Source organism: Bos javanicus, chromosome 6, assembly GCF_032452875.1.
Source record: "Bos javanicus breed banteng chromosome 6, ARS-OSU_banteng_1.0, whole genome shotgun sequence".
Lineage (NCBI taxonomy): Eukaryota > Metazoa > Chordata > Mammalia > Artiodactyla > Bovidae > Bos > Bos javanicus.
The window spans coordinates 104,173,649-104,195,369 of record NC_083873.1 but is presented as its reverse complement, the minus strand read 5'-3'; the positions used below and the strand labels follow the sequence as shown (position 1 = coordinate 104,195,369).

The 21,721-nt window shown below is 41.2% G+C and overlaps 1 protein-coding gene across 3 annotated transcripts in view; it reads left to right on the top strand.

Annotated features, from left to right (window-relative positions):
- The window catches only part of STK32B (serine/threonine kinase 32B), a 404,174-nt gene that overhangs the window by 234,056 nt on the left and 148,397 nt on the right, over positions 1 to 21,721 (top strand). For all 3 annotated transcript variants that reach the window (XM_061420791.1, XM_061420790.1, XM_061420792.1), the window contains one exon: positions 18,040 to 18,213. In XM_061420791.1, the coding sequence (XP_061276775.1) occupies positions 18,040 to 18,213 (174 nt within the window). The remainder of the gene's footprint in view (positions 1 to 18,039; positions 18,214 to 21,721) is intronic.

Sequence of the window (21,721 nt, the reverse complement as noted above, 5' to 3'; positions counted from 1 at the left end):
GCATGGAAATAGATCCCTGCAGGAAACAAAGTGAATAGTCAGAACACTGGTTGAGAGAAGGTATTGTCAGCATATATACATGTCAAAAGTTTAGTCTCCAATATGTAAACAGCACCTACAAATAACTAGGGCTTCTCAGAATCAGGTAAAGAGTCTGCCTGCAATGCAGGAGAGCCAGGTTTGATTCCTGGGTCAGGAAGATCCCTTGGAGAAGGGAATGTTTACCCACTCCAGTATTCTTGCCTGGAGAATTCCATGGACAGAGGAGCCTGGAAGCCTATAGTCCATGGGGTTGCAGAGAGTTGGACACAACTGAGCAACTAACACACACACACACACACAACTAATTAGAGAATCAAACAGCTCCATAGATAAATGGATGATGAATAACAACAGGATGCACAGAAGAGAAGGCCCAAGTGGCAGATGAATCTGTGAACAGATAACAGACTCACTGGGGCTGAATTGTGTCCATTCAAAATAAACGTGTTGAAATCCAAACCCCCAGTGCCTCAGAATATGACTGTGTTTGAAGACAGGGCCATCTTTGAAGAAGTAATTAAGGGTAAATTAGGTCATTAAGGTGAATCTTAATCCATCTGACTGATCTCCTTATAAGAAGATTAAATTTGGACACAGAAACACACAGAGGGACAATCATATGAGGACACAGGGAGAAGACAGCCATCAGCAAACCTAAGGGAGAGGCCCCAGGTTGACACTTTGATGTTGGACTTTCAACCCTGCCAAATTGTGAGAGAGTAAATTGCTGTCTTTTAAATCCTCACCCCACTCCACCCCTGTCTATGGTGTTTTGTTGTGGTATCCCTGCAAAAATCAAAACTCTTGGTGCAAACATTTTGGTGCATGTATTTTTGTATATGCAGGTGAATGTCTTTGCTGGATATCTGCAGAAGAAAGAAATTGTTGGATAACTGGTCATGTTTTTGTTCAGCTTGAGTTGTTACTTAGTCACTAAGTCATGTCCAACTCTTTGTGACCCCATGGACTGTAGCTTCCCAGGCTCCTCTGTCCATTGGGATTACCCAGACAAGAATACTGGGGTGAGTTGCCATTTCCTTCTTCAGGGGATCTTCCCAAATCAGGGATCGAACCCACATTTCCTGCATTGGCAGGTGGATTCTTTACCACTGAGCCACCAGGGAAACCATGTTCAACCTAAGTTTAGTTAAGTTCAGTCACTCAGTCATGTCTGACTCTTTGCAACCCCATCGACTGCAACACACCAGGCTTCTCTGTCCATCACCAACTCCTGGAGCTTACTCAAACTCATGTCCATCGAGTCCGTGATGCCATCCAACTATCTCTTCTCTTCTGTCGTCCCCTTCTCCTCCTGCCTTCAATCTTTCCTAGCATCAGAGTCTTTTCCAATGAGTCAGTTCTTCGCATTAGGTGGTCAAAGTATTGGAGTTTCAGCTTCAGCATCGGTCCTCCCAATGAATATTCAGGACTGATTTCCTTTAGGATGGACTGGTTGGATCTCCATGCAGTCCAAGGGACTCTCAAGAGTCTTCTCCAACACCACAGTTCAAAAGTATCAATTCTTCAGTGCTCAGCTTTCTTTATAGTCCAGCTCTCACATCCATACATGACTACTGGAAAAACCATAGTTTTGACTAGACAAACCTTTGTTGGCAAAGTAATGTCTCTGGTTTTTAGTATGCTGTCTAGGTTGGTCATAGCTTTTCTTCCAAGGAGCAAGTGTCTTGTAATTTCATGGCTGCAGTCATCATCTGCAGTGATTTTGGAGCCCCCCAAAATAAAATCTGTCATTGTTTTCATTGTTTCCCCCATCTATTCACTTTCATTAAGAAGCTCTTTAGTTTCTCTCCTCTTTCTGCCGTAAGGGTGGTGTCATCTGCATATCTGATATTATTGATATTTCTCCCAGCAATCTTGATTCTAGCTTGTGTTTCATCCATTTCACATGATGTGCTCTGCATATAAGTTAAATAAGCAGGGTGACAATATGCTGCCTTAATATATTCCTTTCCCTATTTGGAACCAGTCTGTTGTTTCATGTCCAATTCTTTTTTTTTTATTTTATTTTATTTAACTTTACTATATTGTATTGGTTTTGCCATATATCAAAATGAATCTTCCACAGGTATACATGTGTTCCCCATCCTGAACCCTCCTCCCTCCCCCTACCATCCCTCTGGGTTGTCCCAGTGCACCAGCCCCAAGAATCCAGTATCATGCATTGAACCTGGACTGGTGACTCATTTCATATATGATATTATACATATTTCAATGCCATTCTCCCAAATCATCCCACCCTCTCCCTCTCCCACAGAGTCCAAAAGACTGTTCTATACATCAGTGTCTCTTTTGCTGTCTCGTATACAGGGTTAGTGTTACCATTTTTCTTTTTTTTATTTTGTTACCATCTTTCTAAATTCCATATATAGGCGTTATTATACTGTATTGGTGTTTTTCCTTCTGGCTTACTTCACTCTGTATAATAGGCTCCAGTTTCATCCACCTCATTAGAGCTGATTCAAATGTATTCTTTTTAATAGCTGAGTAATACTCCATTGTGTATATGTATCACTGCTTTCTTATCCATTCATCTGCTGATGGACATCTAGGTTGCTTCCATGTCCTGGCTATTATAAACAGTGCTGTGATGAACACTGGGGTACACGTGTCTCTTTCAATTCTTGTTTCCTCAGTGTGTATGCCCAGCAGTGGGATTGCTGGATCATAAGGCAGTTCTATTTCCAGTTTTTTAAGGAATCTCCACACTGTTCTCCATAGTGGCTGTACTAGTTTGCATTTCCACCAACAGTGTAAGAGGTTTCCCTTTTCTCCACACCCTCTCCAGCATTTATTGCTTGTAGACTTTTGGATCGCAGCCATTCTGACTGGTGTGAAATGGTACCTCATAGTGGTTTTGATTTGCATTTCTCTGATAATGAGTGATGTTGAGCATCTTTTCATGTGTTTGTTAGCCATCTGTATGTCTTCTTTGGAGAAATGTCTATTTAGTTCTTTGGCCCATTTTTTGATTGAGTCAATTATTTTTCTGAAATTGAGCTGTAGGAGTTGCTTGTATATTTTTGAGATTAGTTGTTTGTCTGTTGCTTCATTTGCTATTATTTTTTCCCATTCTGAAGCCTGTCTTTTCACCTTGCTTATAGTTTCCTTTGTTGTGCAGAAGCTTTTAAGTTTAATTAGGTCCCATTTGTTTATTTTTGCTTTTATTTCCAATATTCTGGGAGGTGGGTCATAGAGGATCCTGCTGTGATGTATGTCGGAGAGTGTTTTGCCTATGTTCTCCTCTAAGAGTTTTATAGTTTCTGGTCTTACATTTAGATCTTTAATCCATTTTGAGTTTATTTTTGTGTATGGTGTTAGAAAGTGCTCTAGTTTCATTCTTTTACAAGTGGTTGACCAGTTTTCCCAGCACCACTTGTTAAAGAGATTGTCTTTAATCCACTGTATATTCTTGCCTCCTTTGTCAAAGATAAGGTGTCCATATGTGCATGGATTTATCTCTGGGCTTTCTATTTTGTTCCATTGATCTATATTTCTGTCTTTGTGCCAGTACCATACTGTCTTGATGACTGTGGCTTTGTAGTAGAGCCTGAAGTCAGGTAGGTTGATTCCTCCAGTTCCATTCTTCTTTCTCAAGATCGCTTTGGCTATTCGAGGTTTTTTGTATTTCCATACAAACTGTGAAATTATTTGTTCTAGCTCTGTGAAGAATACCATTGGTAGCTTTATAGGGATTGCATTGAATCTATAAATTGCTTTGGGTAGTATACTCATGTTCACTATATTGATTCTTCCAATCCATGAACATGGTATATTTCTCCATCTATTAGTGTCCTCTTTGATTTCTTTCACCAGTGTTTTATAGTTTTCTATATATACGTCTTTATTTTCTTTAGGTAGATATATTTTTAAGTATTTTATTCTTTTCGTTGCTATGGTGAATGGAATTGTTTCCTTAATTTCTCTTTCTATTTTCTCATTATTAATGTATAGGAATGCAAGGGATTTCTGTGTGTTGATTTTATATCCTGCAACTTCACTATATTCATTGATTAGTTCTAGTAATTTTCTGGTGGAGTCTTTAGGGTTTTCTATGTAGAGGATCATGTCATCTGCAAACAGTGAGAGTTTTACTTCTTCTTTTCCCATTTGGATTCCTTTTATTTCTTTTTCTGCTCATGTCCAATTCTTTTTTTTTTTTTTTAATAATGATACAATTTTATTAACTAGAGTTCAGATTTTCATTAATTTCATTCAAATAGCTTTCTTCATTTCACCCATTGATTTCCTATTTTCAATTTTAATGATTCTCCCTCAAAATTTTTTTTTATTTTTTCTGCTTGCTTTAGTCTTAAATTGCTTTTCTTTCTCTTGTTTCCTAAGGTGGGAGCTTATATCACAGATTTTTAATCTTTCTTCTTTTCTAATATATGCACTTAATGCTATAAATTTCCCTCTAAGCACTGCTTTCACTGCATCCCAAGAATTTGGATCAATTTCATGGTTTCAAGGTCTATATTGGTGTGTATATATTCCACATAGCATTGAGAAGAATGTATGTTCTGTTATTTTTTTTAAATTTTATTTTATTTAACTTTACAATATTGTATTGTTTTGCCATATATCAAAATGAATCTGCCACAGGTATACATGTGTTCCTCATCCTGAACCCTCCTCCTTCCTCCCTCCCCATACCATCCCTCTGGGTCGTCCCAGTGCACCAGCCCCAAGCATCCAGTATCATGCATCGAACCTGGACTGGCAACTCGTTTCATATATGATATTACACATATTTCAATGCCATTCTCCCAAATCATCCATTGTTTCTCGATCTGCATACAGATTCTCAGGAGGCAGGTCAGGTGGTCTGGTATTCCCATCTCTTGAAGAATTTTCCACAGTTTGTTGTGATCCACACAGTCAAAGGCTTTGGCGTGGTCAAAAGCCAAAGTAGATGTTTGTCTGGAACTCTCTTGCTTTTTCTATGATCCAACGGATATTGGCAATTTGATCTCTGGTTCCTCTGCCTTTTCTAAATCCAGCTTGAACACCTGAAAGGTCACAGTTCACGTACTATCGAAGCCTGGCTTGGAGTATTTTGAGCATTACTTTGCTAGTGTAGATACTCAACCTGAGTACTGTAGATACTCAGAGTAGATACTACTAAGTACTTTTCCAAAGTACTTGGCCAATTTGGATTACAATCAGCAGTGTATGACAGGCAGGCCTGTTACAGAGCCAGCAACTTGTGCTGTTGTCCCTAGTTCTTATTTTAGCCATTTTGTTGGGTATGAAATCACATTTTCATACCCAACAAATGAAACCACATTTTCATTTTGATCTGTACTTCTCTAATGAGGCTGAACACTTTATATATTTTTATATGTACTAGTTGTATATCCCTCCTTTTGTTCAAGCAACTCTTCAAATCTCTTGCCCTTTTTTCTTTCACTTTAAATGTATGAACTTAAGCTAATTTTATTCAATTTTGAATAGGTATTTTCATATGGTTCATAATTTGTTATTGCTGTTCAGTTGCTAACTGACTCCTTGCATTCCCAGAGTTTGCTCATATTTATGTCAGTGTTACTCTCCATCATGCAAAAGGGTAAATAGTGAAAATTCCTTCCTCTAGTCCTAAAACCAGGCCATCAAGTGATCCTGCCCAGATCATAGTTGTCAGTCTTATAATTCCAGCGATCTTTTATGTATGCCTAAATAACCCATATATTATTTCCTTAAAAAAAAAAGTCCTTCCACTTCTTGCATAAATGGCTTATTATACTGAACATTGTTGTGTACATTGCTTTTTTTGATAAAGTTTCATTGAGATATAAATTCACATGCTATAAAATTTCCACATGCACAATTTTAAATGCACAATTCAGTAGTTTTAAATATATTTGCAAGTTGCATAATCATCACCACTATCTAATTTTAGAACATTTCTGTCATCCCTAAAAAACATTTAATATCTATTAGCCATCAGTCTTTATTCCCTGTACTCTTCTTCCATGTTTTTTTTTCCTAGAAATTTCACTGTTTTGTATCATACATTAAGATTTACAGTCCTTCTGAAATTTTTAGGTGTGTATGATATGCGGTCTGTCAGAATTCATTTTTCTCCTCATAGACATACAATTGATGCGGAACCATTTACTGAAAAACCTCCCATTTGCCGCTGGTTAATATGCCCCACTTCCTGTGGATTCAGGTTGATGTATGGCAAAACCAATACAATATTGTAAAGTAATTAGCCTCCAATTAAATAAATTTAAATTAAAAAAATAAATAAATCAAGTGTATGACTTTAAATAAGGTAAACTTTCTAGGTGCTTGTTTGGGCTTAGTGAAATAGGTGTAAAGTCTTCTCTGGTGGCACAGTGTAAAGAACCCTCCTGCAATGCAGGAGATGCAGGAGGCATAGTTTCAATCCCTGGAGGAGGAACTGGCAACCCAGTCCAGTATTCTTGCCTGGGAATTCCCATGGACAGGGGAGCCTGGTGGGCTGCATGCAGTCCATGGGGTCGCAAAGAGTCTGACACGACTGAGCAACTTATCACACATGTGAGCACGCACAAAATAGGTATAATTGTATATTGCTCTGGAGTTATTGCAAGGATTGCAAGAGTAAGAATGTGATACACATTAATCATTCCATATATTTAGCATCAGAATGTAGCATTGTTTATTTAGCCGCTCATTGTTATAACTAGTTCCCCTTAAGGCTTTCTATGTGCTTCCCACCGTGCTGGTTGCTTACTCCACTTTACGTAATCCCACAGAGACAGGATGTGATTTCTGTTGTTTGCTTACGTATCCACAGCACCTAGACCAGGGTCTGACATACAGTTGGTGCTCGGTGCATTTGTTTAACAAGCTATCTTGTGCCTGTGAGCATAAGCAGCATTGTTTATAACAAGGGACAAGTAAAACCAGCTGTGCTGAGACCCAGTAGGAAATAGATAATATTTATAAATAGAAAATGAAATTTATACATGGTAATTGATATAGGGCACTGTATTAAGATGATTCAAATAATGTTATAAGTGAGTCAACCATTACAATTTCCAAATGAAGCAAAATTTAATAGCCCTAGAAGGAAAAACAGAAAAACCCACAGTTATACCTGGGGGTGTCTTAGCAATTGATAGAACTTCTAGACAGAAAGTCAGCAAAGATATAAAAGGATGAACTTCACCATGACCAAGAGTGCCTAACTGACATTTGTAGAACGTTTCAACAAGTAACAGCAGAAAGGACTTTTTTCCCAAGTGTCCGTGGAAAGTTCACAGATAATATATCTGGTTCTTGGTTCATAAAACAAACCTCAACAAACTTTAAAAAATGAAACCATAACAGAACATGTGCTATGACCATAATGCAACCACACTGGACCATACTCGCAGAAGGACTGCAGGAAAATCTCCAGATACTTGTTCATTAAACACCGACTTCTAATAATCCTTGGGTTAAAGAAGAGGCCTCAAAAGAGATAAAGATACATACAAGTGTGAATGAAAACACAAAATCTGTAGGATTCAGCTAAAGCTGTGATGATTTATAAATTTATAGCTCTGGATGCTTACATTAGAAAAGGGAAAAGGTCTCAAAATTTTATCTATTTTTCATCTCAAAAATCTAAAAAAATGATTAGAAAAATAAACCCAAAGAAAGAAAAAAGAAGGAAATTATAGAGTAGAATCAATGAAATTGAGAAGAAGAAAGCAGTAGGAAAAAAAAAAAAATCAGTGGAACAGCAAGCTTGTTCTTCGGAAAAAAGACTGATGAAACTTTAGCAAAACTGACAAATAGAAACAGAGAGAAGGTACAAATTATGAAAATCAGGAATAAAACAGAAGCTATCCCTAAAGATTCTTCGGCCATTAAAAGGATAATAAGGGAACACTGTGAAAAGCTTTATACTCATAAATTTGACAGTTTAGAAGAAATGGAGCAATTTCTCAAAATCTACATACTGCCAACACTTAAGCAAGAAAAAATTAAATAATCCTATCACTTTTATATAAACTGAATTCATAATTTAAAAGCTCTTAGAATGAAATTCCATGTCCAGATAATTTCACTAGAGAGTTCTAACAAATATTTAAAGAACTAATACCTATTTTATACAATCTCTTCCAGGAAATCTAGGAAATAGAAGAGAAATGAACACTTCCCAATTCATTTTATGAACTTGTGTTACCCTGATACCAAAGGCGGATAAAGATAGTGCAGTGAAAACTAAGGACCAATATCTCCCAGGTATATAGAGATATACACAGGACACACTCTCCTAGTGTGCATTACCATTATTCACTTCCTGTTTCTTACTCCATGCCCCTTTGTAAAGAATGCAAATTATACATTTCTTTTGGAATTCAGCCCAAGAGGAGAGCGTCTCATTTAGACAGTGAGCGCATTTGTCCGTTCTGCTCTGCCTTATTGCTGTGCCCTGCGGAGGAGGTTGAACCATGCTCACAGCCAGTTTGTCCACATGGATGCACCATTCGCCTCCCCTTCATTCCACATTTTCCCTCTCCATCAGTCTTTGTTAGGCACTGCTTTAGAAGAAAGCAGGAGCAAGCACAAATTTAATTTACAAATTAAATGAAACCATGAAGTCACAAGAACAAGGTTCTGCACTGACACAGGGAGATGGTACTTTAGAGTCTGCAAAACCTGCTGTGTAGCTGGCAGGTGGGAGGAGTGTGGAGGACAAGAAGCTCCTGGAAGCAATGATGTAAACATCAGACAGAGACCAGTGCCCAAAACTAAGCTTTCCTTTCCCATCTACCCACCACCTCCCATATTTCTTTCTGTACTATCTCCCCGCTCCCTCAAGCTTCTGCATGAAATTGACAGACTGATGTGCCACATAGACTATGGGTCCTTTGGGTGTTTATGATTCATTCATTCTTGAGTGTGTCTGATGCTCCAAGTAATGGGCTAAATGCAAGGGCACAAAGCTAAAAATAGCTTGGTCCCTGTGCCAGACAGCTGGCTGTCTGGTGGGGAGAAGAGACCAGGAGAGAGAGGGTCCCTGTGCCACAAGGAAAGTGCCACCAGAGCCCTGAGCAGGGATTCTGAAATGGAGCAGGACCCTATGGTCCTTCAGCACCATGTCCTCAGCCTGCCTTTTGTCTGTGGAAACACTTTAGCCAAAGAGTAAGTTTAACCAGAGAAGTGAGAGAATGAAGAAACCAAGGAAAGCAGTCAAACAGGGCAAAATGATAATAGTTTAGTTGTTATAGAAAATCAAGGACTTTAGTTGCTCATTAAGGGCTGTAGATAATATTCTGAACTGAGCTGTCTTGTAGATACTTAAACCCCTACCAGGTAGAAGAAGTTAATACATGATGACCAGACTGTAGCCCTCACATAAGCTGCCACAGTTCCAAGAACTGGCCTCAAGGAAATAGGGAGAAACCAACCCTGGAACACGGAAAACCAATTACTGCTTAAAACAATCAAGATAACTGACCAGACCACTGCATGACTGATTTCAAGATGTCAAGAACTGACTGTGCTGTTTCTACATGTAGCCTCCCAACCTCCCACTGCACTGGCTTTAAAAGCTCTTGCCCACTGATTGTTGGACATAAGTTCGTCTTTGGACATGAATTTGCCTTTGGACATAAGTTTGCCCTTCCCCCAGTTACTGGCATCCGAAATAAAGCAAACTTCTTTTCCGTCTATCTTGCTTCTTGATTGGCTTTCAAGCAGCAAGCAGCCAGACCTTACTTCCCATAATAATTCTAGAATCTGGAGATGGAGAAATCATCTTGGTTCAACTCTCATCTCTGCCATTTCCTGGCTGGGTCAGTTGGAAAATAGTCCTTCATCTTTCTGAGTCTCAGTGTGTCCAAATCTGCCAAAGGCAGCTCATGGTAACACTTACCTCCAAGGGCCGTTGAGAGGATGCAGTGAGTTAATAGACATAGGGTACGTGGTGTAGTGCCTGGCACATGGTGGGCAGCACACCAGTGTTAACTATTATAGGGTGCACAGGGACAGAAAAAGGGTCACCCAGCTCGGTCTTCCAGGTTAAGAGTCATGGCCGACTCTTTGCAACCCCATGGACTATACAGTCCATGGAATTCTTCAGGCCAGAATACTGGAATGGGTAGCCTTTCCCTTCTCCAGGGAATCTTCCCAACCCGGGGATCGAACCTAGGAGTCCTGCATTGCAGGCGGGTTCTTTACCAGCTGAGCCACAGGGAAGCCCCCTAAAAGGAGCACATTCATCTAAACCAGGGTTTCTTAGCCTTGGTGCTGTGGACACTCAGGGCCAGGTCACACTTTGTGATGGGGGCATCCAGTTCATTGTGGGATGTTTAATGGCAACCTTGGCCTCTACTTACTAGAGACCAGTAGCACCCATTCCCCCAGTTGTAACTACCAAAAATGTCTCTAGATGTTGTCAGACGTCCCCATGAGAGCAAAGGTGCCCCTGGTTGGAAACTACTGCTCTAAACTGAAAAGAGGATGATGGATGAAAAAGAGTAGAAAGGCAGGATTAGGAAACATTTTGAGTGATCAGGTAGAGATGACATGACAACAAAGAGTCTCCTTGGGACTGTAGGTTCATGGCAAAGGGCAAGAAATGGAAATGCAGCAATGGATCACCTGGGGCACTTGTCCTGGCATGGAACATCGAACTCCAGACCCCTTATGGCTATCCCAAACTCAGGTGAGACATCTGGGGCAACTTCTCCCGCTGAACCCCAGCTTCTGGCACAGGGCTGGCTGGATGGTAGAAGCCTAGAGTCTTTGTTGGTGTGTGCATGAGCTCATGTTTGTAAAGTAGTCCCTGAGGCCATCTGCCATCATTTCTTTTATTAAGAAAGTTCATCCATGATCACGCTGCCCGGACCACCTTGCTATTGCCCCACGAAGCACTGTGTTTATGGGCTTGGGCTTTGACACATTCAGCCTACGCTGAGGAACGTCATACAAAAGAATCTCCCATTAAACTTGTGACTCTGTTCAGAGCTATTTTATTATCTTTTAACATTTACTTTTTATTTGGTTGCACCAGGTCATAATTGTGACATGCAAGATCTCTTAGTGGCAGCATGTGAACTCTTAGTTGTGACATGTGGAATCCAGTTTCCTGCCCAGGGACTGAACCCAGACTTCTTGCTTTGGGACCACGGAGTCTTAGCCACGAACAGCCAAGGAAGTCCACAGAACAATTTTATGTAGCTCATTGATCACACGTTACAGAATGCCATATTTATAAGAAGCCAGTGGGAAAGATATCTCTCTGGCTTCTGTACCAGTAATAAACATATGAATCATAAAAGTAAACAAGTTTACTTTTGTTTTTTCACCTTGACCCTTGAATCATGGAGCTGGTCGTGTTTTTCACTTTGTTCTAGTTGCTGGGGAAGATTAGAGTCCCATTGATGACCCACTTCTGGCTTGCAGGCAGGTTCTTTGAGCATGAATTGGGGTATTTTTGTCTGCATCCATTTTCTTGACTTTCTTTTTTATTCTTTGACTTGACTGATAGTTTACCTATTTTCAATTGTATTATGTTACATGTATTTAGCAAGTCACTTTTAATCTATTTTGTAATAAAGTAGCAAATGCTTTAAAAAAAAAACAAAAACCCAACACACATGCTGTGTGTTCGTGCTCAGTCATGTCTGACTCTTTGTGATCCCATGGACTGTACCTGCCCGGCTCCTCTGTCTGTGGGATTAACCCAGCAGGAATACTAGAGCAGGTTACCATTTCCTTCTCCAGGGGACCTCCCCAACCAAGGGCTCAAACTCACATGTTCTGCCACTCCTGCACTGGCAAGCGGATTCTTTACCACTGAGCCACTATGGTGGTCTGTGTCAATGTCCAGGCCAGGACTGATGCCTTTCTAGCTCCCGACCTTCTTTGATCTTGAATGTTGATTTCTCCATGGTCACTGTTACTGTAATCCGGTGTAGGTTTCTCATTCCTGATCTCCATCATTTCCATGACAATATGCAACAGTATCATGAGAACGTAATTGTTATTCCAATCCAAGAAGAAGCAAAAGAGACAACAGCACGGGGCTGGAGAAACCACAGGGAGATCAATACAAGGCCATTCTCTGTTCTCAGATAATAGCGTTGAGACTCCTGGGGAATGCAGAGTCCATGGCCCAGGTGACAAAGGATCCTCAGCGAGAAAAAGCCGTAACCAGAGTTATTGCCTAAATTATTGTTCTCTTTGCATTTTAAATTTCCTCTTTAGAATTCATTCCAGTCTGCTTGTTTCTCTCCTGAAAATTCATGTCGCTCTTCCAAAGAGTTCTGATGGAATATGGAATGAGATGTCCTTTGACTGTTTAGCTGTGAATTGAGAGTGCAGAACTCACTCTTATTAACACAGCGTTTCAATAGTCCATCAACTATTGGAATATAAATTGAGGATCTGTAGGGGGCATATATTAGCTGATTCCTATCATTCCTTTTTGACCATCTAGACCTTTCTCTCCAGGAGCAAATAAGTAGAAGGATGCATCAAATGACTTTTTCAGTTCCAAGTGAATGAAGCACAATGTTAAGTAGCTTTAATCAAAAAGTACAGCCATTGACCATGTAAACATGAAATTCAGGGACAGACCACTCTTCTGCCTGGGCTGGAGCCCACACCTCCAGCAGGGCCTCTCTCTGTACTTATATCTCAGCCTGGCTCAACTCCCTGCAGCTTCAGGTGGGTCTCATCTTCGTTTGGGCATCAGGATCTAGACAGTCTCACAGTTACAGCTTCTGGCCAAGCACGCCTAGAGGAACAGGTTTTTCTTTCAGTGTCCACACGCTGATTGCAAAAGCATCTGCAAGGGGGCCTGATGAACCAGCACCAGTGGCCAGTTGTTGTTCTGTCCCTCAGTCGTGTCTGACTCTGTGCAACCCCATGGGCTGCAGCAGTCCAGGCAATCCCTGTCCTTCACAATCTCCTGGAGCTTGCTCAAACTCATGTCCATTGACTCGGTGATGCCATCCAACCATCTCATCCACTGTAGTCCCCTTCTCCTCCTGCCCTCAATCTTTCCCAGCATCAGGGTCTTTTCTAATGATTTGGTTCTACACATCAGGTGGCCAAAGTATTGGAGTTTCAGCTTCAGGATCAGTCCTTCCAATGAATATTCAGAGTTAATTTCCTTTAGGATTGGCTGGTTTGATCTCCTTGCAGTCCAAGGGACTCTCGATAGTCTTCTCCAACACTGCAGTTCAAAAGCATCAATTCTTCGGCTCTCAGCCTTCTTTACAGTTCAGCTCTCACATCCATACACGACTACTGAAAAAACCATAGCTTTGACTAGACAGACCTTTGTCAGTGAAGTAATGTCTCTTCTTTTTAATATGCTGTCTAGGTTTGTCATAGTTTTTCTTCCCAGGAGCAAGCGTCTTTTAATTTCATGGCTGCAGTCACTATCTGCAGTGATTTTGGAGCCCAAGAAAATAAAGTCTCTCATTGTCTTCATTGTTTCCCCATCTGTTTGCCATGAAGTGATGGGACCGGATGCCATGATCTTAGTTTTCTGAATGTTGAGTTTTAAGCCAACTTTTTCACTCTCGTCTTTCATTTTCATCAAGAGACTCTAGTTCTTCTTCGCTTTCTGCCATAAGGGTGGTGTCATCTACATATTTGAGGTTATTGATATTTCTCCCAGCAACATTGATTCCAGCTTGTGCTTCCTCCAGCCCAGCGTTTCTCATGATATACTCTGCATACAAATTAAAAAAGTAGGGTGACAATATACAGCCTTGACATACTCCTTTCCCAATTTGGAACCAGTCTGTTGTTCCATGTCCTGTTCTAACTGTTGCTTCTTGACCTGCATACAGATTTCTCAGGAGGCAGGTAAGGTGGTCTGGTATTCCCATCTCTTGAAGAATTTTCCATAGTTTGTTGTAATCCATACAATCAAAGGCTTCAGCATAGTCAATGAAGTAGATTTTTTTTTTGGAATTCTCTTGCTTTTTCTATGACCCAATGGATGTTGGCAATTTAATCTCTGGTTCCTCTGCCTTTTCTAAATCCAGCTTGAACATCTGGAAGTTCTTGGTTCATATACTATTGAAGCCTAGCTTGGAGAATTTTGAGCATTACTTTACTATCATATGAAATGATATGCATAAATTTCCTAGTGCATAAATTTCCTAGTCAGTTTTCCTCTCTTTGTTGAGAGAAAGGAGCAGGAATCATCAGACATCCAACAGGTACACCTTAAGCGAGGAGGGAAAATCCCACATGAATTAGAAATAGGGAAATGCAGGATGTTTTGAGACCACACATTCTGCAACCAAATGGCGTCTCTTATGCACTCTTCTTGAACATAGACAAAAAAAAAAAAAATCACTTCATCATACAAAGTCAGTATTACCATGATACCAAAATGGGTCAGGACAAAGGTAGGAAAATTTGAGCCAGTGTCACTTGTAACATTTGATAAAAAAAATCCTAAATGTATAGAACAGTCTTTTGGACTCTGTGGGAGAGGGAGAGGGTGGGATGATTTGGGAGAATGGCATTGAAATATGTATAATATCATATATGAAACGAGTCACCAGTCCAGGTTCGATGCATGATACTGGATGCTTGGGGCTGGTGCACTGGGACGACCCAGAGGGATGGTAGCGGGAGGGAGGAGAGAGGAGGGTTCAGGATGGGGAACACATGTATACCTGTGGCAGATTCATTTTGATATATGGCAAAACCAGTACAATATTGTAAAGTTAAATAAAATAAAATTTTAAAAAAGTAAATAAAAATTAAAAAAAATAAACCAAATCTATCAATATACAAAGAGAATAAAAAAAATCCTAAATGAAAAACATTAATCCAATTTTTAAAAATATATATAGTATATGTTATATCTAGTATACTTCTCTATGATGTGTATATCTATTACACTGGAGAAGACTCTTGAGAGTCCTTTGGACTGCAAGGAGATCCAACCAGTCCATTCTGAAGGAGATCAGCCCTGGGATTTCTTTGGAAGGAATCATGCTAAAGCTGAAACGCCAGTACTTTGGTCACCTCATGCGAAGAGTTGACTCATTGGAAAAGACTCTGATGCTGGGAGGGATTGGGGGCAGGAGGAGAAGGGGACAACAGAGGATGAGATGGCTGGATGGCATCACTGACTCGATAGACGTGAGTCTGAGTGAACTCTGGGAGTTGGTGATGAACAGGGAAGCCTGGCGTGCTGCGATTCATGGGGTCACAAAGAGTCGGACACGACTGAGCGACTGATCTGATCTGATGTAATAGATACGTATATATGTGTCTTATTTACTTAGATATACATATATGAGTGTGTTTATCAAGTAAGGTTTAGTTTAGGAATGCAAAGACATTTTAATGTTAAAGAAAAAAAGCCTCTGAACCACTCAATAACATTTCTTAGCAGTCTAGACAGCAACTTTCTTAACTGGATAAATGTTATCCAGTGGCAGTCGTCCAGTGGTTAGGACTCCACACTCCCAATGCAGGAGGCACGGGTTCAGTCCCTAGTCAGGGAACTAAGAGCCACATGTGTGGCAAAAAAAAAGTTATTCACCAAATATCTACAGCAAACAATTTATTTAATAGAGTTTACTATATTCCAGACCAAAATGAAAATGCGTGATGTCACCTCTTATAATCAGTGTTTTACTGGAGGTCCTGGATAGTAAAATAAAATAAGGAAGAAGAAGTAGGGGGCATGAGGATTGCAAGGATATATGAACATGGCAGTTGTTGTGAAAGAATCATCATTTCATGTAATAAGTGGAAAAAGTGGGGCTTCCCTGGTGGCTCAAGAAGTAAAGAATCTGCCTGCAATGTGGGAGACCTGAGTTTGATCCCTGGGTCAGTAAGATTCCCTGGAGAAGGGAATGGCAACCTATTCCAGTATACTTGCCTGGAGAATCCCCATGGCCAGAGGAGCCTGGTGGGCTCCAGTCCATGGGGTTGCAAAGAGTCGGACATGTCTATGCGACTAACACTTTCAAAAGTGGAAAAAGTATTAGAAAGATATTATAACTAAGAGGTCAGCCAAGCTGCTAAATTCAAGATAAACATAAGCAATTCCAGAGTACATCTTCCCCTAGCAATGACCTGTGAGTACATCTTACTTTAAAAGACTGTCTTCTCAAATAAAATCTATTTTAAAATATCATAACAATAGCAAGGTTTCATATGTATACCTATGGCTGATTCATGCTGATGTATGGCAGAAACCAACACAATATTGTGAAACAATTATCCTCCAATTAAGAATAAATTTAAAAAACAATAATGAAGTGTGATAATAACAACGATGATAATAAAAATATCATAATAAAAATGCATACATCCCAGGCTTTTAAGTAGAAAATTATAAAGCTTTACTGACAAGCATAAAAAGAAGACCAGACATTTAGATCATAAACCAGCCATTTCTTCGCTCCCTCTGGCTCCCGATGTCTGTCATATGGGACTAGATGGCATTTAGATTTCCTCCCAGTTCTGGAGCTCTCCATCCCATAATCACAGGGTCTGTCACCTCTTCTATGACCGAATCAGGTTCCCTCCCCTGGTCTGCACAGCCAGGGCAGGGAAACACAGCAGTGTGCGACTACAGCAGCATCCCAACAGTGGGTAATTGTAAGTGAGGCAAGACTGAGGGGTGTGGGTCCTTGTCTTCACCCTAACACTGGCTCACTGAGGCCCTTCTTCCCTCTTCTGTCCAACAAGAGGGATAGCCCGTCTGGCCCAGGATATAATATTCAAGGATCTGAGACACAGATCTAAGCATCCAGGACAACATCCAGTCATTCTGCAAAGTCCTTGTTACAGTCCATGGTTCCATGTGGATTGTGACAACATTTTATGATGTGATTCTAGTTTACTATTGTTTGACACCATTCTTAGGGTTTATCTGTTGTCTCTTTGATCCATAAAAGGCCTAAGTGCATTTCTTACTGCTTTGGGGAAAAAATACACCCCAAAACATAGTGCTCAAAATACAATCACTCAATTATCTCATGTTCTGTGAGTTGACTGGGCTCATCGGGGTGGTTCTGCCCCACGTGATGTCAGCTGGGGCTATAACGAAATACCCAAATTCCCAAAGGGTCACTCCCAAGGCTGCTGATTGGCGATGGCTGGCACTGGGTGCTCAGCTGAGGCTGTCGAGTGGAGCACCTTGGTTTTCCTTCTTGTGGTCTCTCCATGGAGCTTGGGCACCAGCTGGGTTCCAAGCAGCCATCCAAGTAGAAATTGCCAGTTCCCTTAAAGCTTGGGTGTTTCTTACAAGAGCATCACTGCCTTCTAGGGCTGTAGAAACAAGCTCCTTGTGGGGAGTGGCACATGTGGGGAGGGCAGGGGAATGGAGTGGAGAGGAGACTGCAGCTTTGGAGACCTTACTGAAGTCCATTGTTGTTGTTCAGTCACTGAGTCATGTCCAGCTGTTTGCAACCCATGGACGCAGCATGCCAGGCTTCTCTGTCCTTCACCATCTCCCAAAGTTTACCCAAACTCATGTCCATTGAGTCAGTGATGCCATCCAACTATCTCATCCTCTGTCATCCCCTTCTCCTCCTGCCTTCAATCTTTCCCAGCATCAGGGTGTTTTCCAGCGAGCCAGCTCTTATCATCAGGTGGCCAAAGTATTGGAGATTCAGCTTCAGCATCAGTCCTTCCAATGAATATTCAGGTTTGATTTCCTTTACGATTGACTGGTTTGATCTCTTTGCAGTCCGAGAGACTCTCAAGAGTCTTCTCCAAAATCACAATTCAAAAGCATCAATTCTTTGGTGCTCAGCCTATGTCTAATTAAAGCATGCACTGAAAATGAAGTAGTGTATTGGAGACCAGCATTGGTTCAGGTCCCATTTGTCAGCTCAGACCCAGAGGACTGGTACTTCACCACAGGGCACTGTGACTTAGCATCAGTGCCTCTCTCTGAGCCTCAGCTTGCGCTTCTGGAAAATGGGGCCATTGACCTTGAGGGCATGGGAGACATCTCCATCCCTAACTTTCTCTGCTTCTCGGTGCTCCTAGGTACTCCTTCCAGGATGAGGAGGACATGTTCATGGTGGTGGACCTGCTGCTTGGAGGGGATCTACGTTATCACCTGCAGCAGAATGTACATTTCACAGAAGGAGACGTGAAGCTCTACATCTGTGAGCTGGCCCTGGCCCTGGAGTATCTGCAGCGGTACCACATCATCCACAGGTAACATCATCCCCAGAGGGATGCCAGTGGGTAGGGTGTGATGGGAGCAGTCTGCAGCCATGGAGAATATTTTCTCACTGACATTCTTTAGATGTGGCAGTACATGGAGATCATAAAAAGCAGAGCAACATTATTATTGCTCATACCTTCTCTGCAGACAGCCTACTCCATCATCACCTGCATTGAGGTGAAACACCGCCACTGCCCATGTGCCCTCCTCTCTTGGTACCCACTGCTTAGAGACGTGGCTGCCCTTTGCTTTTCCATTCTGGTATGTCTTTGGGAGCCTGGAGTGTTCAGACTCAGGTTAGAAGGAGTGGCATGAGTTGGGAACATGACGGATTCTACTCTCTTACTTTTCATACCTTGAAATCAATGCTGTGCATCGTGGAGGACTTCTTCCTCTTGCAAAGCTTTGGTGCTGGCTTTGGGCTCTGGATATAAGCAAGAGCTTTGGGCTCTTGCTCGGGACCTTGACTTTTCCCTGCCTGTGCACAGCACAGATGAGTAAGGTGAGTTTGACTGCAGAGGCAGGAGGCTAGCAAGAGCCTTCAGATAGCAATGGGATCCTTGTTGTTTACTCGCTAAGTCGTGTCTGAGTCTTTTGTGATCCTGCGGACTGTAGCCCACCAGGCTGTTCTGTCCATGGGATTTTCCAGGTGAGAATACTGGTTGTGGTGGAAGATCTCCTTCTCCAGGGGATCTTCTCAATCCAGGGATCAAACCTGCCTCTCCTGCATCTCCTGTGTTGGCAGGTGGATTTTTACCATGGAGCCACCAGGGAAGTCCAGCAGTGGGATCCTTAATGAGGTCTTCTCTCTGACCACAGAGGAGGGGGCATGAGTGGCTGCAGATCTGTGCACCCATGGTCTTGCACTGTGCCTAGAGGGTCTTCTTCTAACTTGTACAATGTAGGAAGACTTGGGAAAGACAAGCACTTGAATTTCTGTGTAAAGATGGTAGATTAAGCACACACACGCGCATGCATGTGCACACACACACTTACATTTTCTCACTTCTAAAATCTCCATAAAATGGAAATGAAGTATGTTTGAAAAATGGTAAATTCACAAAGATGGAGAAAACTAAAGAGGAGACTATCGCAAAACACAGGGGAAATTGGAAAGAAGGTGTTTCGTGGTAAGTGGCTTACGACACCAGAAGCTGAATTTTGAGTTGTGTCTGGAAATAACCATGAATTGATAGATGTTAAAGAATCTCTTCAAAGGCTCAGAAATGAATAGTCATCAACAATGATGGAAGGAGGGAGAAGGGATAAAAGAGAGGCTAAAATGGGGTGCAGGGTTTGAAAGCCTTTTAAGACATTTTAAAAAGCACCAATCTGCTTGCCCATCCTGAATAACTGGATGTCTGTCTCTTCCTCTTCCAAGCAGAAGACTGAAGGCTTATTCACTAAAGATAGTAAAACAGAGGGTGTCTGAACTGAAGTACGTTAAGCCTCTTGAGTTGGGAAGCAGTACTGAAGATAGCACAACTAACTAGACGCATCCATACCAGATGCTGAATAACACACCCACCCCACTTCCAGCTGGGCTCAAGACTTCAGCTTCCAGGCTGGACACTGGAATGATTTCAGGGGGGATGTGGCTGAGCCAAGAGGAGAGAGATTATGACATCAGAAGTTCCCCAGTTCCCTTGGAGTGTAGTTCACAGTCAGCGAGACCTGCTTCTTTGCTGTAAGCTCCCAACTGGGTTAGTGATGACTAAAGATTATCAGACATCCAGAGAAATCTTCTAACATGAATAATGAGAGCCATGCAATCAAATGGGAAAAAGAAAAAAAAGCTTGGAATAAACAGAAACTCTGCCAGGAGAAAGAACTATCAAAAGAATCATGCTTGGTATTTTCAGAGGAATGAACAGATTTTTGCAATTGTAAAATAAACGCTATGTTTACTTAACATTCAAAGAACAAACTTCAGATCAGAGTTCTCATAAATTAAAAACATGAAAGTAGAAATGAAATATTCAGAAGATGTGTTGGAAGACAAAGTTAAGGATATTCCTTAAACAGTAGAATAAGAAGGAAAAAGAAAATATAAGAGAATTAGAGGGCCAGAACAGGAAGTTCAACATCAGACAGAGAAAGAAGAAAGGGAAAGAGAGAGAGAGACAGAGAGAAAGAAAGAAAATAGAGAGGGATGGAGGGGGTGAAGAAAAGGGGGAAAACATTCCCTGGTGGCTCAGCTGGTAAAGAATCTGCCTGCCATGTGGGAGACCTGTCGATTCCTGGGTTGGACAGATCTCCTGGAGAAGGGAAAGGCTACCCACTCTAGTATTCCGGCCTGGGGAATTCCATGGGCTGTATAGTCCATGGGGTCGCAAAGAATCAGACACCACTGAGCGACTTTCACTTCACTTCACAGGGGGAAGAAATCATCAATGAAATAAAGACCTGAAATATATGAGTTTCCAGATTGAAGGGTGCACCAAGGCTGCAGGGTAATGACTAGAAACAGACATAAATCAAAACAAACTTCAAAGCCAATAAGTCTGCACAGAAGAACAGGGTATAAAGGCTGAGGAATCAGGATCCTTTGGGATTATCTATCACCAGAAGGCGGAGGAAACGTGCTAATCAATCAAATCTGAGATGTACATTTTTACAAGTTCAAGGTCTCAAAAAATCTCTCTCTTGTATATCTTGTCTCAAGTAGTTAGAAAATGACGTGGACTCTACTAAAATGAAGGGCTAAATCAGGAGGAAGACATGGTATATGGAAAGCTGGAGCTCCAGCAAAGGAGAGAAAGAGGCAAAAGCTTCACGATGATGGGCAGGTCATCAATGTCAGCTGTGCCTAAGGTGTAGACCATGACTAGTTCTGATTGGAGTCAGATCAAAAGACCCTCGGAGAGTCTTCTTCAGGAAAAGTGAGCTGATAAAAAGGGCTAAGATATCTGGCTGCCTTGAGAGATTTATTTAGTTGGTTAAGAATCTGAAGTTGAATAAATGATGTCAGGAGAAAAAACCTCAACAATAAAAAGAAGGTAATTTTTTAACTCCAAGGAATCAAAGTGTTAGCTAGGACATTGGATATCATACAGTTTACTACATGAAGCATCTCTGTGTAGCATGCTTAGTCATAATCCCCTAAACCCTGAAAGTTGACCTAACTAGAAAAATATATTAATACACCGCTGGGGAAGTGAGGGAGTGGCGAGATGAGTGTGTCTCTTGCGGACACATAAAGGAAAAAGACTGCTACACACGCTTTCATCCATAGTGGGAAGACAGTAGATAGAGCAGGAAACTGAAAATCAATGAGTCCTATACACTTCGAGATAAGGAGCTAAATACCAAATAAATACCAAAATTATAGCCTGAGACAGATGAATGGGATGGAGAGGGAAAAGTGGGAGAGAAAGATATGAATTGTTGCTAAAAATTGTAACAAAACTTTCAGTACAGTTTGATTCTTGGATTTGTTCACGTGTATAATTTTGACACAAATAGTAGCACACATGACCGAATGCAAATGAAGAAGAA